Source organism: Protopterus annectens, chromosome 3.part1, assembly GCF_019279795.1.
Source record: "Protopterus annectens isolate FY-2018-M chromosome 3.part1, PAN1.0, whole genome shotgun sequence".
NCBI classification, from domain to species: Eukaryota; Metazoa; Chordata; order Ceratodontiformes; family Protopteridae; genus Protopterus; species Protopterus annectens.
The window spans coordinates 1,530,771,516-1,530,795,331 of record NC_056732.1 but is presented as its reverse complement, the minus strand read 5'-3'; the positions used below and the strand labels follow the sequence as shown (position 1 = coordinate 1,530,795,331).

General features: G+C 40.4%; 1 protein-coding gene across 1 annotated transcript in view; it reads left to right on the top strand.

Annotated features, from left to right (window-relative positions):
- ASIC3 (acid sensing ion channel subunit 3) overlaps positions 1–23,572 on the top strand; it is a 522,157-nt gene extending 498,585 nt beyond the window's left edge. The window contains exon 10 of the mRNA XM_044066319.1: positions 17,116–23,572. Within this exon, the coding sequence (XP_043922254.1) occupies positions 17,116–17,220 (105 nt within the window). The 3' untranslated portion in view covers positions 17,221–23,572. The remainder of the gene's footprint in view (positions 1–17,115) is intronic.
- Positions 23,573–23,816: the final 244 nt, after the last annotated feature.

Here is a 23,816-nt window from a genome sequence, read left to right as displayed (position 1 = left end):
CCCGTTAGGGGTCGCCACAGCGGATCATCTGTTTTCATTTCTTCCTGTCCTCTGCATCTTGCTCTGTCACACCAATCACCTGCATGTCCTCTGTCACCGCATCCATAAACCTCATCTTAGGCCTTCCTCTTTTCTTGTTACCTGGCAGCGTCATCCTTAGCATCTTTTTCCCAATATACTCAGCATCCCTCCTCAGCATGTCCAAACCAATGTAATCTTGCCTCTCTGGCTTTGTCTCCAAACCTTCCAACCTGGGCTAATTATTGTCACAATTTATTAAGGGAAATTTACCACCTTTTCTCCAAAGGTCACTAGCTTTAGGAGGGGTTAAGAGGGACAGAACTAAAATTTGAGTCAAAGCAGGGATGTCCCTGAAAATTATGGAGAGTTGAGAGGTCAGATGCAATCTCAAACAACTATAGTTCAATATACTGACGATTCTACCCTCATATGCTAAGCTCCCTCCCTTCCTGAACTCCTACAAAAAATACAACAATTCTTACTGGACATAGAAAAATATCTAATTCCCAACTTATCCTGAACCCAAAAAAAGTAAAACTTATGCTCTTCTCTAGCAACAAAAAAAAAGTCACCTCCCCATTTCACCATCTACTCCTCAAACAAAGCCATCATGGAACCAGTAAATCATAACAAGCTACTCATTGTCACTACTGACTACTTCTTCTTTCAGTTTTTCCCAGTGAGGGGTCACCACAGCAGAACAACGGTCTGCAGAACAAATGGCAGTGGAGTTTTACAGTGTTGAGTTACCAGCCTGGCACCCAGCTTTCCACTGAAGGCATATGCTCGTGCACACACACACCTATGGCCAGTTTACAGTGTCCAATCCACCTACAGCATATGTTTGGGATGTGGGAGGAAACCTGAGCACCGGAAGGAAACCCACACAACCGCAGGGAGGACATGTAGACTCTGCACAGAAGGCACCCCAGCCAAGAATCGAAATGGAGAACCTCTTGCCATGAGGCGGCAACACTAACTGCTGCACCACTGTGGCCACCCACTCAGTGTCACTACTGACAAAGATCTCAAATTTGACAAACACCTTTCTTTAATCATTAAAAAGGTTCACTTCAAGCTAGGGTCTCTCTACAGAATAAAGCCCTTCCTAACCGATTCTATGCCATCTCTCAAACACACTATCAACACCACTATATGCTTCACCCATATTCACAAACTTAAGAAAATGTGACTTAAATAAACTTGAATCCTGTTACAATAAAGTAGCCAGATCTGCAGCCAACCAGCCATCATGATCACATCACTGAACAGCACTCTGCCAACTAAACTGTGTTGAACTGCAAACAGGATCTGAGATATACTAGAGGTTGGTGCATTGTGGGCAAGGGAGAAGCTTGAGAGCTTTATGGTTATCACGAGCAATAGTAACAGCCGAGTTGGATCCAAAGGTCGGATCTGAACCCAGTTGTTGAAGAATGAAAATGGACAACACAGATGAAACATTATGGTGAGTACATAACTTCTTTTTTGGCCCAGTTAGTTTCCAAGGGAGTATTTCCAAGATCCAAAGAAGTCATCCTATCACTGTACTCTTCCCCTTATCAGACCCATCATTAAATACAATGTTCCCTTTGGTATGTACAAATCCAAGCATATCACTCAACTGGAAAAGCCCCAGAGATTTCTAACTAAGAATATTAAAGGTCTTAAATACTTTAAATACCGTATTAAATTAGCCTGACTCTTCTTAACCTCAGTAGTATAGAGGTTGCTGTAAGGTGACGTGTTCACTTTTTAAGCCATAAAAGACCCGGTCTTATTGACCTCCTTTTTATTTGCAAAACTATCGGTGGTAGAAATACCTGCACTAACGACTTAACTCTAACCAGCAAATAAGACTTGCTGGAGAGAGAGGTTCCTAACTCAATGTATTCCTAGCCTGTCGAATAATTTTCACTACAGGTTAAACAGATTACTGATTTGGCTATCTTCAAGGCTAGTCTTGATGACTGCATGGGTAGACACAAATTTACACCAGGGTTGACATGAACTGCCTTGCTTGGTTTGGGAGGAGATCATTGTTAAGTGCTAGAAAAGGCTGGCAAGAACTTTTAAGTTTATAGGTTCATAGGTTCATAGGTTCATACTAGGCTATCTGCCCAAGGGCATTTATAAGCCTAGCCCATAGTTATGTGGCTTTCGCCACCCCTTTAGTTTGAATAAAAACTATGTCTATCATTTTTCTGTGCCTCTGTCAAGCAGTGACACTGAAGTAATCCCTGGGGTATATCTGCGATCTCCCATCCATTGGTCAAGATTCCTCTTGAACAAGGCCAGCGAGGTGCTCTGCCTCACATGTACTGGGATTTTGTTCCACAGCATAGGGAGTCTCTGGGTGATGAATCTGTCCCTCCAGCACGTTCTATTTATAACCGTGTCAAGGTTTAAGTCTCCGCCCTTGTGGTTCTGAGGGATCTAGATTTTTTGAGGTGAAGCATATTCATCAAATCTGGGTTTGACATGGCCTTATATGTCAGGCACAGGTCACCTCTGAACAAGCGGTATGAGACTGAATAGAGCTGGAGTTCTTTCAGTCGGGCAGCATAAGACATATTTTTGAGACCCTTTATCCTTTTGGTGAGGAACTTTTGGGGCCTTTCAAGCTGCAGCAGGTGTCTGGTCAGATACATTCCAAACGGGGCATTGTACTCAATCATAGGTCTAATGAATGATGAGTACAGGGGGACGATGACCTCCCTTGATCTAGATGTGAATCCCTTCATGATCAGGTGGGCGATATAGAAGGTTTTCCTAACTACTTTAGCAACATGAGTGTCAAACGAGAGGCTACTGTCAACTTGGGTCCCCAGATCCCTGATGACTTTTTCTGTGCTCAGTGGATTGCCACCTATATGGTAGCTAGGGGTAACCTTGTTTTTCCCGAAGGGTATGACTATGCATTTTTGGCGTTTAACTTCAGGCCATGGCTCTGGCACCAGTTATCTGTTTCTGTGAGGCCCTTCTGGAGGATATCTGTGTCAGATGTGTTTTCGACTATGGCGCCAGTTTGCAGTCATCTGCAAACTTTGTCAGCCATAACCCTCCTGTGTTTGCTTGTACTTCAGAAAAGTAGATGCCGAACAAGAGTGGACCCAGGACTGAGCCCTGTGGGACACCACTTGTGACAGGCTTTGAGTCTGACATGGCTCCAGCAACTCTGACCCTGTGGGTTCTGTCACTTAGCCAGTTTGCAACCCATCTTGTGATGTATGGGTTTACATTCAAGCTGATGAGTTTTTCGATGATACCTGAGTGGGGTATTGTGTCGAAGGCCTTTGCCAGGTCGAGGTAGGCTGTCCCTCATCAATGGCCTTGGTGACTGTCTCGAAAAAGTCAACCAAGTTTAAGAGGCAGGATCTGCCTTTGACAAAGCCAAACTGGGTTGGATCCAAAGTCTGCAAGTTCCCTATGTCTTTATTTATGAGTTCCATTATGATCCTCTCCATGGCTTTGCAGATAAGGCTTGTCAAGCTAATGGGGCAGTAATTTCCAGGGTCTGTGGAGGCACCGCCCTTATGAAGTGGGACCACAGTCGCCGTGCGCCACTCCTTGGGTACGTATCCTGAGGTGAGGCTAAGATTAAACAGCTGTCCTAACTGTGGGTTTAATTCCTCATTGAGTTCATGAAGCACACAGCCGGGGACACCATCCGGTCCCATGGATGCTGTGTTTATTGCATTAGTGAGGGCAGTTCTCACCTGGGCGTTGGAGATGTTTGGGGGCTACAATCCTCTAGAATAGATATCTCTCCTTTTGGGGAGGGGAGAAGTTTGCACTGAACCTGTCAGCCAGTATGTTGGCAATGTGTGTAGGTTCAGTAATTTTCACATCATTTTGAACTAATTCTGAGCATATCTGGGAGTTTCCTCCTAGGTTTCTAACATAGCTAAAGAAGGCCTTATGATTGTCTTTAGAGTCCTTGGTGATTTTTCTCTCAAAATTTGCCTTGGATGATTTTATGAGAGCTCTTAGTTTTTACTTATAATGATCAAAGGTGTCTTACCTTTCAAGGATTTTGCTCTATCTTGTAGTAGCTTCCTCCTTTTGTTGTAGAGCTTGTTTATGGCTGGGGTCCACCAGACTGGACGCTTGCCTTTGGTACAGAGAGTCTTAGTTTTGTTTGGGATTGCCTGATCCATGCAGTCCTGTAGGTGCTGGTAGAAGGCATTTGTAAGTGATTCAGCGGTTTGAGTAATGTTTACCACTGGCTCAGGGGCCTTAAAGGAGACCACACTAGTTTTTAGAAGTGTGAAATCGGCTTTTGAGAAGTTTTTCACTGTGGTCTTTTTGTTTCAGGTGGGGCGGGATGAGGACCTCCAGCGAGATTAGTTTATGATCTGATCTCACCAGTGAGGGGTATACTTCCGGTGTTGAACATTTTGATCCCATGTTCGTGATGATGAGATCAAGTATGTTTTCTCCTCTTGTGGGGATGGTGACTAGTTGTTCCATGGCATTTGAGTTTATGAACTCCAGGAATCTTTGGGTTAGAGTGTTCGGGCTTGAGTAGTGTTCCCAGTCTATATTAGGGTAGTTGAAGTCACCTAGTATGATGGTGTTTGGAGATACATTTATCCCCTCCAGTGTTTGTCTCCATAAAGGTTAAGCTAGGCGTCTTATGGACCCCATGATCATTTGCCTAGTACGTTCGTGTTCCTATATTGTTCTTACCTTTTTAGACTAAGCATTATGCACATCTTGTGAAAGAAGAACCTTTGGAAATGATTTTGATCACCACTTAGCCTGCAAGTTTGATGAAATGCTTTACTTTGACTTTGCTTATACCAGTAACTGCACCTAATACACAATGTTTCATTTGTAACTGTGCAGCACCTTCTCAGCACCATTGTGGCTGCATCAAGCTAACTAGACTTTCTGTTTATATTTAATCTATTTTTTCACTCTGAGTGACATTTTTCATCTTAATCCATTACAGATTTGACTGACAATGAGGTATAATTCAAACTTCTGACTCCAAAGCTTCTTCTTTTCAAACAGGTTTTCGTGCCGCTTCAGAGACATTGATGATTGTAGTGAAGACATTTTGCTAAAAATATTATTTCAATGTGGTCATCTCAAAAGATTGGTGGGTCAATGTTTTTTTCTAGGCAAACTTTGAATAATATGATCACTTTGAAAGAGAGAGAGAGAGAGATGTAAAATGTGAAAATTCCAGCGCTTGAGACTTTATGTATAATTCTACAGGTAGAAATCTATTTTGTCATTTATACAGTCAAAATATGGAAAACTAGGCACTTTGTCTGATATCTGATCAAAGTACAAAGCTGCAATATTTTGCTGAGATTCTTTTGGTCATGAGACCAATATCACACCCCTCAGTGTTAGTGATAATTTCTTGTCAGTATCTACTTCTAGATTTTACAGAGCTGCAGGAAGGAAGTGTTGTTATCACTAATTACACTTTGCTTTTGACTCCGTGTAATATATACGCCTTGTAAAGTACAGAAGTGACCTACAATAAAGAGACAAAGGCAAGAGATGCATTATATCAATAGCTTTACTGAAAAACCTCAAATACTCTCACATGACATACACCTCTCGTGTATGAGTGCAGAATGTATTTACATCCGCATTGGCGTGCGGGCCTGCGTCACACGCATGGTCTTCCTTAAAGGAGAAGATGCTTTACACTGCGGCATGAAGAAGGCTTTTCTTCTTTTAATTGTTGAAGCTGGCTAACCTGCAGCTGTAAAAGCCTTCCCCTCACCCTATGGTTCCAGCAACCTTAATGAACAGGACTACAGAAGTGAGAGGAGGGCACTAATGCAACAGTAGATTTGGGACAGACTCTGAGACAACTAGGTGCCGAGAGGAGCGCAAACTTTACCTTATGGCTTAAGAAAAAAAAATAAATAAATAGAAGAGCGCCCTTTACGAGGCCAGCCTGTACGGCACCCTAGGTGGTCGCCTAGTTCGCCTATGCCTAAGGCCGGCCGTGTGTGCAGTACTCTCCCATATTTGTGAGGACCAGATCCAGTATGTTTGTGCCCCTGATGGGTGTATTGGCAATCTGGCCCAAGTAGTTTGTGTTTACAAAATCCAGGAATCTCTGTGCCTGCACATTTGGTGTTGTATATGATTCCCATTTACTAGTGGGGTAATTAAAGTTGACCATGAATAATGTATTGGGTTGGATGAGTGTTTCCAATAAGCTTAAATGCATATTAAGTGTTTCTTGGGTCATAGAGGGGGATCTATTGCTTGCAAGGAAGTGGTATGAGATTTTACCTATGGTAATTTGAACATGTAAAAGCTCAAGTACATCATCCTGTTGGACCAGCCTTGAGGTATATTTATTTTTTGATGTAAATCAAGTCACCTCCACCTTTCGTCCCTCTCTGTATAGTAGATGGTCTAAATGTGTGGAAGACATTATAGTCTTGCACCAATGGTGTTCCGTGACATTAAACTATGCCTCAGTAACTGTTCAGATGTCAACATTATCTAGGGTAAGGAAGACTTGAAGAGGGTGTAGTTTCATGTTTAGACTCATAGCATTGAGCAGTAACACTTTTAGATTTTCTTGCTTTTGATTTGCTATGTTGGAAGTACTTTAAGTTTGGCATTGCCTAAAAAAGGCATTATGGAAGAGGGCAATGTTTTAGCTAATATTGATAGCCTAGACGGGAGAAGTGATGACCATCCCTTGCAACGCAGCATGGTCTGTTAACAATCTTTTTCTGGGATGAAAAATATGGCAACCCCTTAGAATAACTTCAGAAACTAAGCCAATTATTAAAGTAAGTCAGCTTCTGTTTATATTGTGGAATCATTCTTGGGGAGGGTAAAATGCTGCTAAATGCTAAGCTCATACCAGCCTGGGACACATATTCCTTAATACTTCTGTCTTCATATAGTCTAGGGAGGTACATCTCAGGTCATTTGCACCCACATGGACTATGACTAAGTTATACTGGTACTTGTAGTCCAATGACCTGAGTGCATGTGTAACATGGTGGATCCTGACTCCTGATGAGCAACTGACTGGGATTTTCTCCTTATTTAGCCTGGTGACAGGAACATCTGTGTGTCTCATACTGGTGTTTCCATAGATTAGAATGTTGGACTGTGTGGTGGCGTGCCTTATGGGCTTAGCAGTAGCGGCTCAATGAGATGGGGCTATTTGTGCTGATGTGGGTGTTGTCTTGAAAGAGTACATTCAGGGCTGCTGAGGGTATTTGTTATGTGTACTTCATCTAGGAGGTCTTTGGGACTTAGGAAAGCTACAATGAAGTGCCTCAGCATATGTGGGTGTATGTGTCTGCTTTGAACTGTGTATGATGGGTGCAGCGAGTGTACTACTGACAGCCTAATTGACTTTAGGAGTGCATTTATGTGAGAGTTTTGCCTCCAGTGACATTGTATACATACAACTCTTACATACCTTATCAGATTGTTTGAGAATTACCTACAACTACGACCTACAACTCGGACTCCGTGCTAAACTTGAGGCCTGTTACAACAAAATCTGCAAATTTGAAACCAATTCTAAGAACTCTTCCCATCACTGTCACTCCCTACACACCCTAAACTGGCTAGAACTCCACAACCACCTAAAGTACCTACAACTTACAACAGCCCACAAACTCATCTTTAAACCAGCAGAATGCCCCTCTCTTGCTAAATCTCTAACACCCTACACACCTACCCGTATACTGAGATCCACAGGCCAAAACCTCCTGCATGTACACAAACCCATCCACCCAACTGGTAAACTACTACTATCCCACACTATAGCCAAACTATGGAACAATCTCCCCACACCACTACGTAATATACCTAACCACAGCAATTTCAAATCCATGCTTCTCTCCCATCTCTCCTCCAAATGGGAATGTCCTTCACATGCTCCCACCTAAAACTCACACACTACTAACTCCACACCTAAATCATCATTTCTTTGCCTACTTTAGCTTAATTCAGAGATCTTGCTCAGAAAACCTTTTCATAAATCTTTTGCATGCATGCCTCTGGCCTACCTTACTCATATTCTCAAACTTTCATTGTTTGTTTTTCTTATCCATTGTATCCATAATATTGTTTTCCTCTGTAATATTGTTAATTTGTCTCTATTCGTATGTATTTGTATGTCTGTTTGGGGCTTTTCCCCTCGGGTCTCCACTAAAAAAGGATAATTCTTACCCAGCTGGACCAACTTGGTTAATAAATGCAAATAAATAAATAAATTAGCTGGTTGTCAGCACATATGAGGCAATTTCTCAGTGTGCCATATCCACCAAGCTCGTAATAGGGATAGTGGGAAAGTTCATATCCATGGAAGCATGCCATTTTTTATTGATTATATAGTTGCAGTGAGAATATATAATAATGCCAGGAGTATCTGGTTTGCACCTCTGGGATCAGTGTTTGTGACTGCAAACTAGTTGCCCTTTGTGCAACTAGGTATTGGTGAAATTTCAGAGGTGCTTTTTCAAGTCAAGGTGTCTGAGTCAATACAGAGCACTGCCAACCACTTGAGGGGAAACTAATAAGTAGACCCTGATGACTTTTAGAAGAAATATTTAGGGAAATATTCTGAAGTTAGGTTATACAGCATCTAGTCAAGCCGTACTTATTTAAAAGAAATAAATAAAGAAAGAATTAGCTTTGTCAAGAATGATGAAAAGAGAGGATTCATCTGATTGGCTACTGCCTGGCTACTACTAGTGCTGGTCTCACTAAAGCTTCATGCTACTGGGATACAATGCCCCTTTGCTTCTTCTCCTACCAGAAGCAAAACAGTAGTACCAATCACAGGATAAGAAGAAGGTCACAGGGTCTTTGGTGATCAAATGTCTTGTCTCAAATGATGCAGGGGTCTCTAGGCTTGTTGTAGACTTTTCTGGTAGTAGCAATCAGATCAGTCAGGAAAGTCCCACACAGATACTCACTGGCCAATCAGAGATAGAAATCAATGTCCTCTCAAAATATAAGCAGAGATTCCAAGCTGGCATCTGTTCAGCATTTATCAGGATTTCTGGTGATCAGCAGTCTCCAGGAAATAATGTCCCTCTCCTTCTCTCATAAGGAGCAAAGCAGGTGCACTAATCCTAAGATGGCTACTAGGAGGCAAAATGTGGGGTTTCCAATAAATGGTGGCCTGCATGATACAATAACAGGCAGGATGTACCAATGAGAGATACCAAGCAGAAGGAAATTAAGTACAAAATCAAGTCTCTAACCTTCAGATCTGTCTCCTTATCCTGGCACTCAGTATCAAGTCTCTAACCTTCAGATCTGTCTCCTTATCCTGGCACTCAGTATCAAGTCTCTAACCTTCAGATCTGTCTCCCTATCCTGGCACTCAGTATCAAGTCTCTAACCTTCAGATCTGTCTACCTATCCTGGCACTCAGTATCAAGTCTCTAACCTTCAGATCTGTCTCCCTATCCTGGCACTCAGTATCAAGTCTCTAACCTTCAGATCTGTCTCCCTATCCTGGCATTCAGTATCAAGTCTCTAACCTTCAGATCTGTCTCTCTATCCTGGCACTCAGTATCAAGTCTCAAACCTTCAGATCTGTCTCCCTATCCTGGCACTCAGTATCAAGTCTCTAACCTTCAGATCTGTCTCCCTATCCTGGCATTCAGTATCAAGTCTCTAACCTTCAGATCTGTCTCTCTATCCTGGCACTCAGTATCAAGTCTCTAACCTTCAGATCTGTCTCCCTATCCTGGCACTCAGTATCAAGTCTCTAACCATCAGATCTGTCTCTCTATCCTGGCACTCAGTATCAAGTCTCTAACCTTCAGATCTGTCTACCTATCTTGGCACTCAGTATCAAGTCTCTAACCTTCAGATCTGTCTCCCTATCCTGGCACTCAGTATCAAGTCTCTAACCTTCAGATCGGTCTCCCTATCCTGGCACTCAGTATCAAGTCTCTAACCTTCAGATCTGTCTACCTATCCTGGCACTCAGTATAAGTCTCTAACCTTCAGATCTGTCTCCCTATCCTGGCACTCAGTATCAAGTCTCTAACCTTCAGATCTGTCTCCCTATCCTGGCACAGTATCAAGTCTCTAACCTTCAGATCTGTCTCCCTATCCTGGCACTCAGTATCAAGTCTCTAACCTTCAGATCGGTCTCCCTATCCTGGCACTCAGTATCAAGTCTCTAACCTTCAGATCGGTCTCCCTATCCTGGCACTCAATCACTGTAGTAGCTTCCCTAGTTCATTATCCTGTAATGACAACTCATTCACCTGTTTGGCCACTTTTCAAAGCAGAAGTTCAGCAGGATGGTGACTATCTCAGTATTGTCCTTCACCTTTCAGTACTGAATTGGGTGCTTACTGCACAAACCCAGCTGGCTGATTTCCTTCTTGTTGGGGCTAAGCTTTCATTTGGTTGTGGAATTACTGTTCTGTGAGGTCATAGTGTGTTGCTTTTAGGGTTTCTCCCTTCCCTACATATGAGGGTTCAAGACTGAGTAGGGCTTCTGCATATTTGTTGGGATGGCGAGGGCTTACCTCTTTCAAAAATAAGCTTGTTTTCAGCCTTTGTGGGAAGGGTGTGAGTTACTTTGTTACTGACCAGTTATGGACAGTAACTGTTTTTTTTTCTTTTTAGTAAGCATGACTTTATCTTTCACAGCTGAAGTGATTCCCTGTCACCTACATTTGGCAACAAGACCTAGCATTCATTGCTTCTGTTCTTCTTTTTTTCTTTCTGTGCCCTTGGAGGTGCTGTTATTTAGAAAAGAGATAGAACTTGGAACCATCTTTTAACATAACCTTATTATGTACTCCATGTTGAGTTGCTCATTAGTTCCAGTTGCAATTGTCTCAATGATTCCCCCACTCCTATCAATGGGTCTTCAGTTGTCCTCATGTCGGTGACAAACTTCAATAGATTGTACAATACATGCAGCAGAATATCTTTCAGCAATTGCACAACAAATGCATGCTGCAATTCAGTGTCAAGCACTGGCCCCCCCCACCTGTCATGTGCTGTTCTTGGGCATGCCTTCCTAGTCACATCTTGTGGGCCAAGCAACAGCCCATCATGCCATGGTGTTTCCTTAGTCTATGCTTGCGTTCACTGATAATTACAGATCAGTTTCCAACTGTCTAAAATGAGGCGCTTACTTTGTCATCAACCATTGCAGAGCCTGAGAGCCTTGAGCTCCCACTATCTGAAATAGATAGGGACATTTAATCCTCTTCTTTCAATAACTCACCACTGAATGACCCTACTTTGGAAGAACTTAAAGATGCTGAGTCTACTCTGGGTTGATCTTTTTGTCAATACCCTTCACATGGTAAGTGATTCAGTGCATACTTTGTGCAGGCTGATACACGTAAAACCTATCCTAAGGAATGTCATTTACCAAACCTGGATATATTCAGATTCAGGCCTTTTTTCCCAAAAATAATTAAAAAAAAACACTTTTATTACCATTGCCTTGAAATGGTATGAAATATCATAATCTAGATTCCTTTGCCTTCTTTTTAGCCCAGTCCATGTCTGGGAGATGCAGTATGTGACCACGATTTTGTTCTACATGAAGTCTGAATTCATGAAGTATTTCTGTCAAAATACATTTCTTAATTGTTTCTGTGGCTTTGTACTACCTACTCTCACACTTCTTAAATACTAATCCTTAGAAAATGTTCCCCCTTCCCAATTAATCAAACTGCTCAAACGTATGGGGTTTTGTGCACAGCCTCTAAGACTGAATTGATCTTTGCATGGAGTAATTTCATCTCCATAGATGTAGTAACCTGGGCTGCTTCAACTAAATGTTTTTTTTTGGGTTGCCTGTTGTGTCCATTGTGTATCTACCAACAACTGAGCCCCCCCACCACATACACACACACACACACAAACAATAATGTACATTCTTTACAAGTAAACATACTTTATGCATGTTATAGAGCATGTATTAACATTGTACCTTTTTTCCTACTTGGCAAACTGTTGATCATTTTATTCTTTTTCTCTCTGTCTTTCCATTTCTCGCCATTGTTCATTGACAATCTGCCCACTCATGACCCAAGTGCCCCCATGGCTCAGTGTTAGTAGTGTGAGGCTGTCATTCCAGACTGCTGCCAGAGTTTCCTTCTAGATATAGTCTCTCCCAGCAGCTGATGTGTATGTCTGTAAACACAGAGGCCTGCTATGTCTTCTCCTTTAGCTATGAATGCTCTTCTACATGCTACATGAATGCAGTACCAAGCACGTCCCTAGATCATACACTGAATGCTTTGCTCCTCTCTCCCCAGTAGGTGGCAGTACTGCAGCAGAACATAGGTTCATAGGTAGGTACTAGGCTATCTGCACGAAGGCATTTATAAGCCTAGCCAGAATGTGCTGGCTTTTGCCGCCCCATTAGATTAGTTCCCTGTGCCTCTGTCCAGCAGAGACATTGAAGTGATCCCTGAAGTAAACTTTCTGTTTCCCGTCCACTCATCAAGGTTTCTCTTGAAGAAGGTTAGTGAGGAGCTCTTCCTAATGTAGATTGGAATCTTGTTCCAGAGCATGGGAAGTCTCTGGGACATGAATCCATCCCTCCTGCATGTCCTATTTATTTATTTATTGTTGCGGTGAGGTTTAGATCACTGGAGCATGTGGCTCGAGGGGATATGGTTTTCTTTAGGTGGAGCATGTCCATCAATTCTGGGTTGGACATGGCCTTGTATGTCAGGCAGAGATTACCTCTGAGTAGGCGGTATGCAACTGAGTACAGCTGGAGTTTCTTCAGTCGAGCTGCATAGGGAATCTGCTTAAGGCCAGTGATCCACTTGGTGAGGAACTTCTGTGGTCTTTCCAGTTGTTGCAGGTGTCTTGTAAGGTACATCCCAAATGGGCATTGTACTCTATGATGGGTCTGATGAGTGATGCGTAGAGGGGCCCCAATGACCTCTTTCAATCTGGATGCAAACCCTTTTGTGATTAGGTGGGCCATATAGAAGGATTTTCTAACCACTTTGACAATGTGATTATCAAAGGAGAGGTTACTATTTACTTGGGTCCCCAGATCCCTTATTATGTCTTCCGTATTTAGGGGGCTACCACCTATGTGGTAGTTTGTAGGTACTTTGTTTTTTCCAAAGGGGATGACTATGCACTTTTTGGCATTTGTCCTTCCCTCCCTTTCTCTAAGATAAGCAGACATCAGCTACTCACTTCTGTCTTCCTTTGTCAGCTCCTCCACTGTCCACGTTGCTAATTGATACTGGGTCATCTGAGGCACAGTCACTAATTTATGCCACTGTCCACGCAGCCAACAAAATAATTTTATTCTATATATACATTTTTCCTTTATGAGCTATACTTCTCTTTTCTTCCACATTATATTAAAAATGTTTATAATGCTTGTTTCAATAGAAATAGGTAATTAAGGTGGAACATTTTAGATTAAGCTCTTCTTTACTGACTCCTCACAGGCAATAATGAAGACATTCAAAAAAGTGTGAAACCTTGGCCACTGTCGATTACAAGCCTTTTCATTGTTCTGTTTCCAACTCAGCTCTAATCTTTCATAAGAATACAAAGCCTCAAGCTATAAATAAAAATATACTAACTATGTAACTCCTTAAGTTCTTTCAGACACCTCTATAAGATTCCTTAAGTAGGTCCCACCTTTTGATATGGACACTCATCAGTCCGTTCTGCTGCTCTTCCACCCATGCCATTTCTAATACTCTCCTTGTCATAGGAGGAGAGGGGATTACAAAAAGAACAGGAGAAGGGTTTTACTCCAAAGTGTTTGTTGTCCCCAGTACATCAGAAGGACATCATAAGATTTTAAGGCTTGGCAATTTAAACAGGATTCAAGGCAGAAGGCTTGAAAGCTGCACAAACCTAACACTTCAGAGAAATGCTGCTTACCTATAAACGTTTGAGAAACTTACTTTAAAACATTCCCACAGGGTGCATAGTAGCAAAACCATATCCTCCAGTTAGCTATGCCCTCTACTCATTAAGGCAGAAGAAAGCATAACATCAATCAGAGGGCGTCTTCCCCTGTGCCCCCTACCATAGAACCACAAGGCTCTTAAAATTGTACTAACAGGTGCTGATATCGTATTTATGGTGGGGGTGGTGGAAGATTGGCAGCCCCCTTGCTGGATGTGTCTTTCCTCTCTCGCAGTCAGTTATTTAAAGCCATACCCAACATGCAAGAAAATGTTGTGGGGTGTTTAAAGTATGTTAGGCTGGCACTTAGTGTGGTTTTCCTGGGATGAGTTTTATGGCCTGCCCTACAGTTACATTTATGAAAGGACTGAGAATCTTGTTTCTTATTAATTGTAAGAAACTAAAGAGAAACTAAAGATACTATCAAGCACATTGACAAAAAAAGAAACAAACAGGTGGCTCAAAATGTGTCATCCAGACAGATGAAGAGAGCCTGACTGCAGTTATTAGAAATCATTACAGAAACTGTAAGTTGAAGCCAAGAAGGTAAACTGGACTCATTTATCTGAAAGGTGATCAGAAAATAGCACCTTACAAAAAAAGCTGAAAACGGGAAATCACTGCCAAAATAGGAACAATATTCACAGGTAGCCTGGGGTGGTCTTTAGTGCAACATAACTAACACATTGCCTAAGAGATCTACAGAGGGGTCATGATATGCTCAGCGGTATGGAGAAAGGATAAGGCCCAAAGTAGCCTGGGAGACTTATAGGTGCCAATATAAGTCCCACCTGTCTTAGTATTAATGGTGATGGAGATGAAAGTCCCATGTACAGATCAGTAGTGAATTGGCTTCTTCCTATATAGCCAACAATGTTATTGCCACGGTACCCTTCCTGATATGGACAGCTACTTCTCACTACAATTTTACACTTTGTATAAAACTTGTTATGTTGACAATCTTATTGTGGTTCTCTATGTGGCATAGTTCATAGGTTAGTACTAGGCTAACTGCCCTTATGGTCAGTTTTAAGCCTAGCCAGTTACCCCATGTCAGAATAAAACCCTGCACCTTGTGTTTCAAATGTAATCACCTTAACCATTACACCAACTTCCCACCCTAACCACCCACAACCTCCCACATATTTCTGGGACTCCCATAGTGTCTAGATAGTACAGCATATCTCCATTAAGGCTATCAGATCAGAGAAAACTTACATAAATTATGGACACAAATTGTGTACTCTGCTGATTTTCCTTTTTTTCTCTCTTTTCTGTCCTGAATTCTCCTTTACGGATTGCAGTGTTTAATCATCTATACTTTATTGTTGTGCCTACTTTATTAATTTCCTGTTTTGTTTTGTGAAGACTAAATTTCCCATGCTGACTGGCTGTACTTCTCCCTTGACTAATTTAAATCCCTACTAATGAAGCAAAATATGCATCTATCTTTTCAAAAAGATTCACATTATCCAATAAAGGAATATATCTAACTGGAACAACAGCCTGTGCAGGAATAGCTAAGATCCACAATTAAAAAATCCTAAAAATCATGCACTAAGGTCACAGAAACCATATAGTAGGATTATATTATGGAGGAAACATTAATAGGTATGTGGTCATGGAGTTAATATATGCAATGATATAGAATTAAGTAGCTGCACAATTACATAAGGTTGCTAAGAAAACCAGTAGATGCACAGGTATAAAAAGGGGTACAATAACTACAAAAAATGGTAATGACTCTAGTGGACAGATCAGTGCTGAATCTTCAGTTCTTAGAGTAAGCCCAGTTGTCAAGGTTGTAGCTCCACAAGGACAGAGAGGACAGCTAAAGCTTAAGAGTTACAGAGATGTACCATAAACCCATTGAAAGGAAGTGGGTCAAGGGACTCCAAGTCCTTCAGATACTGAACAGAGATAAGTAGAATGATTTTAATATTTTTCAAGATATGAGATTTTAGCAATAAAAGGAGCAAACCATGAATGAATGAGTAGTTTAAATGTTAGCAAGCTGATGCATTTCATTATGGGAAGAACGGTGAATGTATGCAGTTGACTTCTTGTAAAAGTCTTAAGAGGCAAAAATAATAAGGCCAAAATAAGACGGGGTAAAAAATATCCTAGTAAATCTGAAGAGGTGAGGGTTAGGTAAAATGTATAGGCTTTGCAACAGGTACTGGAGACCAGTGCAATGGTACATACCAGTCATTAAATTCTATATTAATAGTCTATAGTCAATACATTTAAATGTTAGAGAATGGGTAGCAGAACTGGAATATCACTTCCTCCAGGTAATATGATAGTATTTTTCATTAATATTCATCAGTGGAGCAATATGTGGCACAGAGCTGTTCATTTAATTAATTAACCTATGATTCTCGAACATATTTACTCAAGGAAGAAGAAAGTTACATCTTTGAAAGACTACTAAAAAATCAGTTTGTCTCATTAGGGAGCAGGCTACTAAGGGTTAGCACAGATGGTTATTTCTATAAAAATTTTGTAGTCAGAAAATTTTGAATAAAAGGATGCTAGCCAGCCTTTTGATAATATGTTTTTATATGAAAAATTGATTTGCTAAAACATGTTTTACCAGCACATTCTTCCAACACCAACTATACTTGCCTCAGGAAGCTATAAGCTTGAAGTAAGACTATAAGGGGAGAGTAGAAGTTGAAGTAATCCCTTACAAGGTCTTCTTTTGGCTTTTTCCCAGTTAGAGGTCACCACAGTGGATCACCTGTCCACTCATGATTGTCAGTGGAGTTTTATGGTATTGAGTTGCCAGCCCAGCGCTCAACCTTCCACAGAAGACACACACATGCATGCACTCACACCTAGGTCCAATTTAGAGTGTCCAATCCACCTACAGCATGTCTTTGGGATGTGGGAGGAAACCGGAGCACCCGGAGGAAACCCACGTGACCACAGGGAAGACATGCAGACTCTGCACAGAAGGCACCCCAGCTGAGGATTGAACCAGAGAACTTCTTGCTGTGAGGAGGCAATGCTAATCGCTGCACTACCGCGGCCGCCCAGAAAATTGTCAGCAATGCTGTGGGGGGGATTATGACAGCAGAACATATTCAGTAAATCTAAACATGTCCAATACATGTGCTCATTGTTACTGTCTCTCATTTCTGTTTTCAGTGAAATATTTATTAACAATTTCCCCTTTTTGCATTGCAGAGCACCTGTGACACACTGCGGAGTCACTCGGAAAGTCTCGGATACACACCGAACATGCTACCTCGTCACCCGCCTGTAGGTAACTTTGAAGAGTTTGCCTGTTGACATCAAGTCTCCATTAAGTGACAAACAGATAGCTTCTGCAGGAACTAATACATACACAGCAAGAAAATTTCTGATTTGTACAATTTTTAATTCATTAGGTTTTAAGAAAATAAAAATGAAAACAAAAAAAATGTAGAGGACTTTGCAAAGTGAAACAGGGAAATGACATGGCTATACTGCCCTTGATATGATGTAGTCACTGTTTCCCCATTTGTGGAGAACACAACTGTAGGGTGATCATAGAACAATGATTTGTGGATACGTCTCAAAGTACTTGTGGGTAAAGCCATTCCTCTTTCTCTAAATTGCAAATACAGAGTAATCCCTTGTTCATTTATTCTCAGAAATGCATGAAGTACTGATGGGCTGGTGGATACCCAGAGAAAGACGGTCAGTTGTTTTGAGAGACATTCCTACCTCAAGAACAACACAAGCTGGTTTGAAACAGTGACAAAAGAAATGAACACAAGACTGGAAGAAGCCCATCTGCTCTTGGTGGTTATTACATTTAAAAGAATCAACCAAAGTACTGTAAGGTTGTGAATATAGATATCATGCCGTGAGATTAGATAGAAATGTATTTTGTCTTACTGCACCACCTTACCAAATGAAACCAAGAACCTGCCAGTATATTAGAATATGACAACCATCCCTCAGTGTGTGTTTGTTCATCAACAGAAGTCATCTGGTCAGCTTGACAAGGCCAAATGTCAATCTCTTTTCCAGTAAAATCAGATTTTTTTTAGGAATTATTCTCCAGTGAAATTATAGACCAGTCATTTTTAACTCTTCTCCAGTGTGATTAGACCAATAGACAGCATTTTTTTTACTTAATATTCACATAATATTGTAAGCTCTCTACAATGTCTCAGATATAGGTATGCTACTGACTTAACTTCATCTACAAATACACAAAGGTCAAAAAAATCTTAGTAAATTTGAAGAGGTTAATCTGAGGACTAGGTTGATGAAAACTTCACTAGTACACAATAGTAGCACCACATTTTGGCACATATTTCATGGCTTCACATTTCCCCTCCCTTCTTTGGAAAAGCTGTGGCAATGAGCTGTAGGATTGAATTCTTGTTCAAGTAACTCCACTGTAGATTTAGCCATCTTAGTCAAACCGATGAAGAAGCAAGCCTCAACACCGTAAAAGTACTCAGATATTTAAAATCAAAGCCTGATTCTGAGGGCTATATTTGCAAAACCAACAGAAAGGAGGAAATGCAGATGAAAAAGGAAGCCATAGTATTTCAGAAAAACTAAATGAGTGGCTTCCAGTGACATCAAATCATATACTTATACATCATCATTTCACTAATGAAAAGTAAAAAATATAGTTCAAATTAGCTCTTGTGATGACAGTCATGTCTCAAGATAAAAGTCAAAACAGACATAATGATTTCTCGAGAGAGTAGCAATAGTAGTGACTCAAAACCAGAGTTAGCAGAAGGCTACAGGACTGGAGGCAATGTTCGAAAATTAAAACAGCCTTAGATTTAAAGGAATACATGGAGATAGTAGAAAGATCACAGTCACATTTTTGAAATAACCATAAATACACAGGTCCAAGAGAAATGTGGTCACATGATGCTAAATAAGTAGGATAGTACAGCACACAATTGAAAGACATTGAGGATGTTTAGAGTTCAATGTCAGGGTAAAAATAATAAGGCCGTGTCTCAACAGTAAAGGAGTAATAGCCAAATTACACATCATAAAGTATCTAGACATCTCACACTAATTAAATTAATAAAATGGTCAAAGCGAGTAGTGAAAAACAAAGAAATGTACAGGTCTGGAATTTGTAGAAGACAGAGAACAGTACAGAAACAACATTAATAATGGTAACCTAGTGTGATTGTATCACAGTACTTAGAGAGCTGGGTGTTTCTGACAATGTCATTAAGCAACTTACATGAAGGAGAGATCCTCAGTTAACAAAAGTGGAAAGCATGAAGCACCTATGGTTGTAGTAGCCAAAGTACAAATTTAAAGCCATACCATGAGGTAAAAATAAGTGTGTGTCAGAAGTAGTAATGGATGTCATCCCTAGAAAGAAAAATTAGACAAGAGTACTTTTTTCTCCATGACACAAATGCAAAGGATTAAGACTTGTTTGAAAAAAATTCCACTTCATGCAGTTAAACTCTGGAAGTCTGCATCACCTGAAGCTCTGAATGGATAACATAAATAAAACTTAAGTGCTGAACCAAAAAAGAAAAAAAGTTCTGATCTCAAACTGGAGACAAACTGGGATGAAGCTGCTAAAATTGGGTTCATTAACTAGAATTGATAATCCACATGTAGCAGCAAAACAGCAGGATATTTATTCGGGGTTACAATTTATTACACATTGTGACATGACTGTGAAGCAGGAAAACAACTTTAAAGTGAGTATAGAATGAAGATAGGAAACTAGGAAAGCTGTGATGAAAATAAATGTAATTAACATCTCGACACGTTTATCTAGGCATTACATTTCCAAACTGGACATTTATCTTCACTTATACTGAAGTATGCCACTGAATACGATTATGAAATTATCATGCCACAAGAAAAGACTACACGTGAAACCCATGAACGAAAAAGTGCCTACATGGAGAAGTACAATCCATAGCAAAGGTGGGGAGGTTTCTTCTCAAAAAAAGTCCCATGAAGAAAGAAATCACCATTCTATAGTTATACAGCACTGTTCAAGAGAGTATGAATTACTGAGGGGATATGCCCTGCCATACTGTGTAGACAAAATGCACAGCTGAGTAACTTTTTTTTTTAACCATATGCTATTTATGCCACCTGTGGTGATATGAACAACCACTCTCTCCCCTCAGGCCAGAGCATCCAGCTTGTTCTCCAGTCCTGAAGCCACTTTTGGTGGAGATCCATAAGGTGGAGACCAGAATTGCTAAAGCTTGTTACCAAGGTTTATGGGTTAGTGTGAGATGGGATGTTCTTATTAACACTTCACTGGACATTTTAGGCTCCACTTCCCTGGCAGGTTGACGTGCACCACTAAAGAAGGAGACTGAAGTGTCAACTTGGAAGCATATGCATGCTTCCACCAATGTGCCAGATTTCGCTACAGTGTGATGTATGACTTGGCAGGTCAGGCATTGTCTCCATTCTGCATCTTTGCACATCTATGCAGTCTCTGCTTGGTGTTAGCAGAGCAGCAGACTGGGTCACCTTTATCTGCCAAGGTAGGCAAATAAGTGTAGGGCACTCATGCCCACCTCTCCTGACCAGCTTCTCCAGGGCTCAGGTTGTTAATCAAGATGTAATAGTCTGTGTTGTACAGAGGAGTAATGTAACTGCATGAAAAGTGGGTTAAAACTGTATAAACGACAACCCGGAGCACTTTTCTGCGACTGTACAACATGTTTTATTTAAAATCTAGTTTATTACTTATCACTGCAATGTTTACAAGAGTCATGTGATATATGTAGACCAATGGGGTTACAAGGTTTTTCAGCTGTCTCTTACACACACACACACACACACACACACACACACACACACACACACACACACACACACACACTGTGTAATAGCTGATAAGGTAGAAGTCATGACTTAAACTGCAAAGCATGCAAGAAACTGAAAAGATACTGCCTACAAAAAATTCCTTTACAAATTAAAAATGCTATTAGTAACAGAAACCTTTGACCATAAGAAATGGTTTAAGCAATTTATGGATTTCTGAATGTATTTTACAATGATCATAAGCTAACAGCTATTCATTGTTTAGTTAGTTACTTAACAGCTGTGACAGTATCACAAAGTACATTAAATCATTTTCTAAGGTCCGTTCACAGGTGAACATCAGGAGATAATTACTAAAAATGAATAACTTATGAGCAGATACATATGGAGTGATAAGCATCCTTAAAATATATCAGAAAGCTAATGAATGTCACAACTATATAGAAGATACAAAGGCTCTTTGGAAATGCTGTTGCCATTTACACATGGAGATACAAAAATCAGACCAGTCTAAATCAAGCATTAGGCCATGTACGAAGAGTTTCATACTGTCAACAGTACTGTGATATTAAACATTTCTACTTATAGCACAATCTGTACTCAAGTTCTTCAATCCAATGCCTTCCGAATAAAGTCAAAGAGAAAAGAAAAAAAGGAGGCCAAGAAGACACACAAAATGCTTCCTATCGTCCTTCTCTTTACCTTTAAAATCAAATGTGACAACATGAACTGAAAAATGTTTGACGTATACATTTTCATTAGCGGCTAACTACCTGAATAGAGACAGGTAAACATGTCCAGTTGCTGCATTTCACTCTTTGTCTGAACTAAAGACTTCAAGCCAAGGATGCCATGCTATCATTGGAAAAGGACATCTGTGCAAATGACAGTGACTATGATAATATTAGATTTTGCGCTTGAATCTCCAGTAGGAACAGTATGTATGTCAGTGTATTCCATTGTCATTTAAACCCTTGAAGGAAAAGTCAAAGATTGTATATTTTGACTGCGGGTGTCATAAGTACCTTTGATTGTACGTTTGCTTCACTGTTAAGCTATCACAGTATGCCTGACAGTCATCTCTGGACAAAATTCTAGCTGTTCAATTATACAGTGACAGACTATCTCTGCACTTTTCATTGTTGTATTACATTATGCATTTATTTACATCTGTGCCAGGAGTTCAGTACCTGCACTGTAGACCCAAGCACTGTACAAGGATAAAGGTAGACAAAGCATGTTGTTTCCGGAACAAGTTAAATGAATGATTTTGTATACATATCAGGCAGAAATGACAGCTTTAGAAAATGGCACTCTGATGAATATGCTGTTTATGATCAGAAACCGAACATATTTACACTGGATACAATTTACATGTAGTTCTTCACAAACAGCTGAGTATATGTTAAGGATATAATAAGAAATCAAGTGCTGCTGTATTTATTTTGTTCAGCTTTAAAGTCCTCTGATAATAGAATCACTGTGAATGTATGTAACACTGTGGCAAATCAAACAAACTGATGTCAGGTGAACCACAATAGTCAGTAATACTAAAGATGTGCTATACAACATAGCATGTTGGGTAAATGATTCATATGGTGACCCTGACATTTTCCTAGGTCCTTGTCTCTGCTGTTATTAAAAGATTTCAGGTGGCATGAGTTATTTACTATACAATGATTAACTTTACAACACAAGTAGGCTCATTGTGGTACAGGATGTAATGAACCACTCACTGTCTGGTTTAATCTCCATTTTACAGAATGTCTCCAGTTTTAAAAGGAATTTTTGTTTCCTTACGACATTTAATGTTACAAGTAAGGCATGATATGTCTACAGCAATGATTCTTTACCAGGGGAACATAGATTGAAGTGCTTCTAGGTAGAGCGTAGTCATTTAATACACATTTTCACCAAGTCATGACATTTACTTTGTGCTCAGCAGCTGTCAGCCTGAAGGACGTCTACTGCCCGAACCCTTAACAAATTAGACATTCCATTTCTGGAAATGCAATACCATGTAGCATTTTTTAATATCTTCCTGATAAATTCTAATTATTAGATTCAGAAGAACGCAGTTCATCTCTAATACTTAATTTATACTGTTCTTTTTTTATTTATTTAAAAATATGCTGAAAATACTTTGCCCAGAGAAGAAAATGAACCTAAAAAGTGCTAAATTGATAAAATGGAATTCTAAGATATGCATATACGCATGCATTTCTCCAAATACTCCCAATTACTCATCTTCAAGCTTTCATTCAATAAAACCAAGGACTGAGTAGTATGACATACTCTGTGTATCTAAAGCATTTATGAAGTGATCTCTTTTGGGTTGCATGTGTTAGTGTTATTATGCGGACAGCATTACAAATGTTTTATGTCCCACACTACAGCAGAAGCGTAGTGGCTCAATAGTTAAGACATCAGCCTCACAGCTTCAAGGTATGGGGTTCAGTCCTGACTTCCAGTCACTGCTAGTGTGGTGTCTGTATGCCTTGTCCATGTCTGGGTAGGTTTACTTCACATATCCTACATTTTTCCCAAAAATCTGCTATGTAATCAGTTATTCTAAACTGTCTATATATCTTACATTTGCCCTGGCTGTCCTGGCATGGGCCATGGCCAAAAAGGGTCAAAGTAGACTACATAGTTTATTTTATTAACAAATAAATGGCATTGCTGTTATACAGTTGAGTTAAATATGATGCATTAAGAAGTAGGCCAAAAAGAAAGACTAGTGCTGAGCAAAGCATCATCTGCATTGTAAAAGCTTGAATGATGTATATTTAGGTTCATACTAGGTTGTCTGCCCTAGGGCATTTATAAGCCTAGCCAGAGTGCGTTTGGTTTTCGCCACCCATTTTAAATTAATTTTGCTATGCCCTTTTTCGAGGTTAGTATACTGTGCCTCTGTCTAACAGTGACACAGAAGTGATACCCGGGGTAAACCTACAATCTCCCATCCACTCATCAAGATTCCTCTTGAAGAGAGTCAATGAGGGACTCTGCCTAACCTGGACTGGGATTTTATTCCAGAGTGAAGGGAGCCTCTGGGTTATGAATCTGTCCCTCCAGCATGTCCTATTTATTTCAGTGCTGAGGTT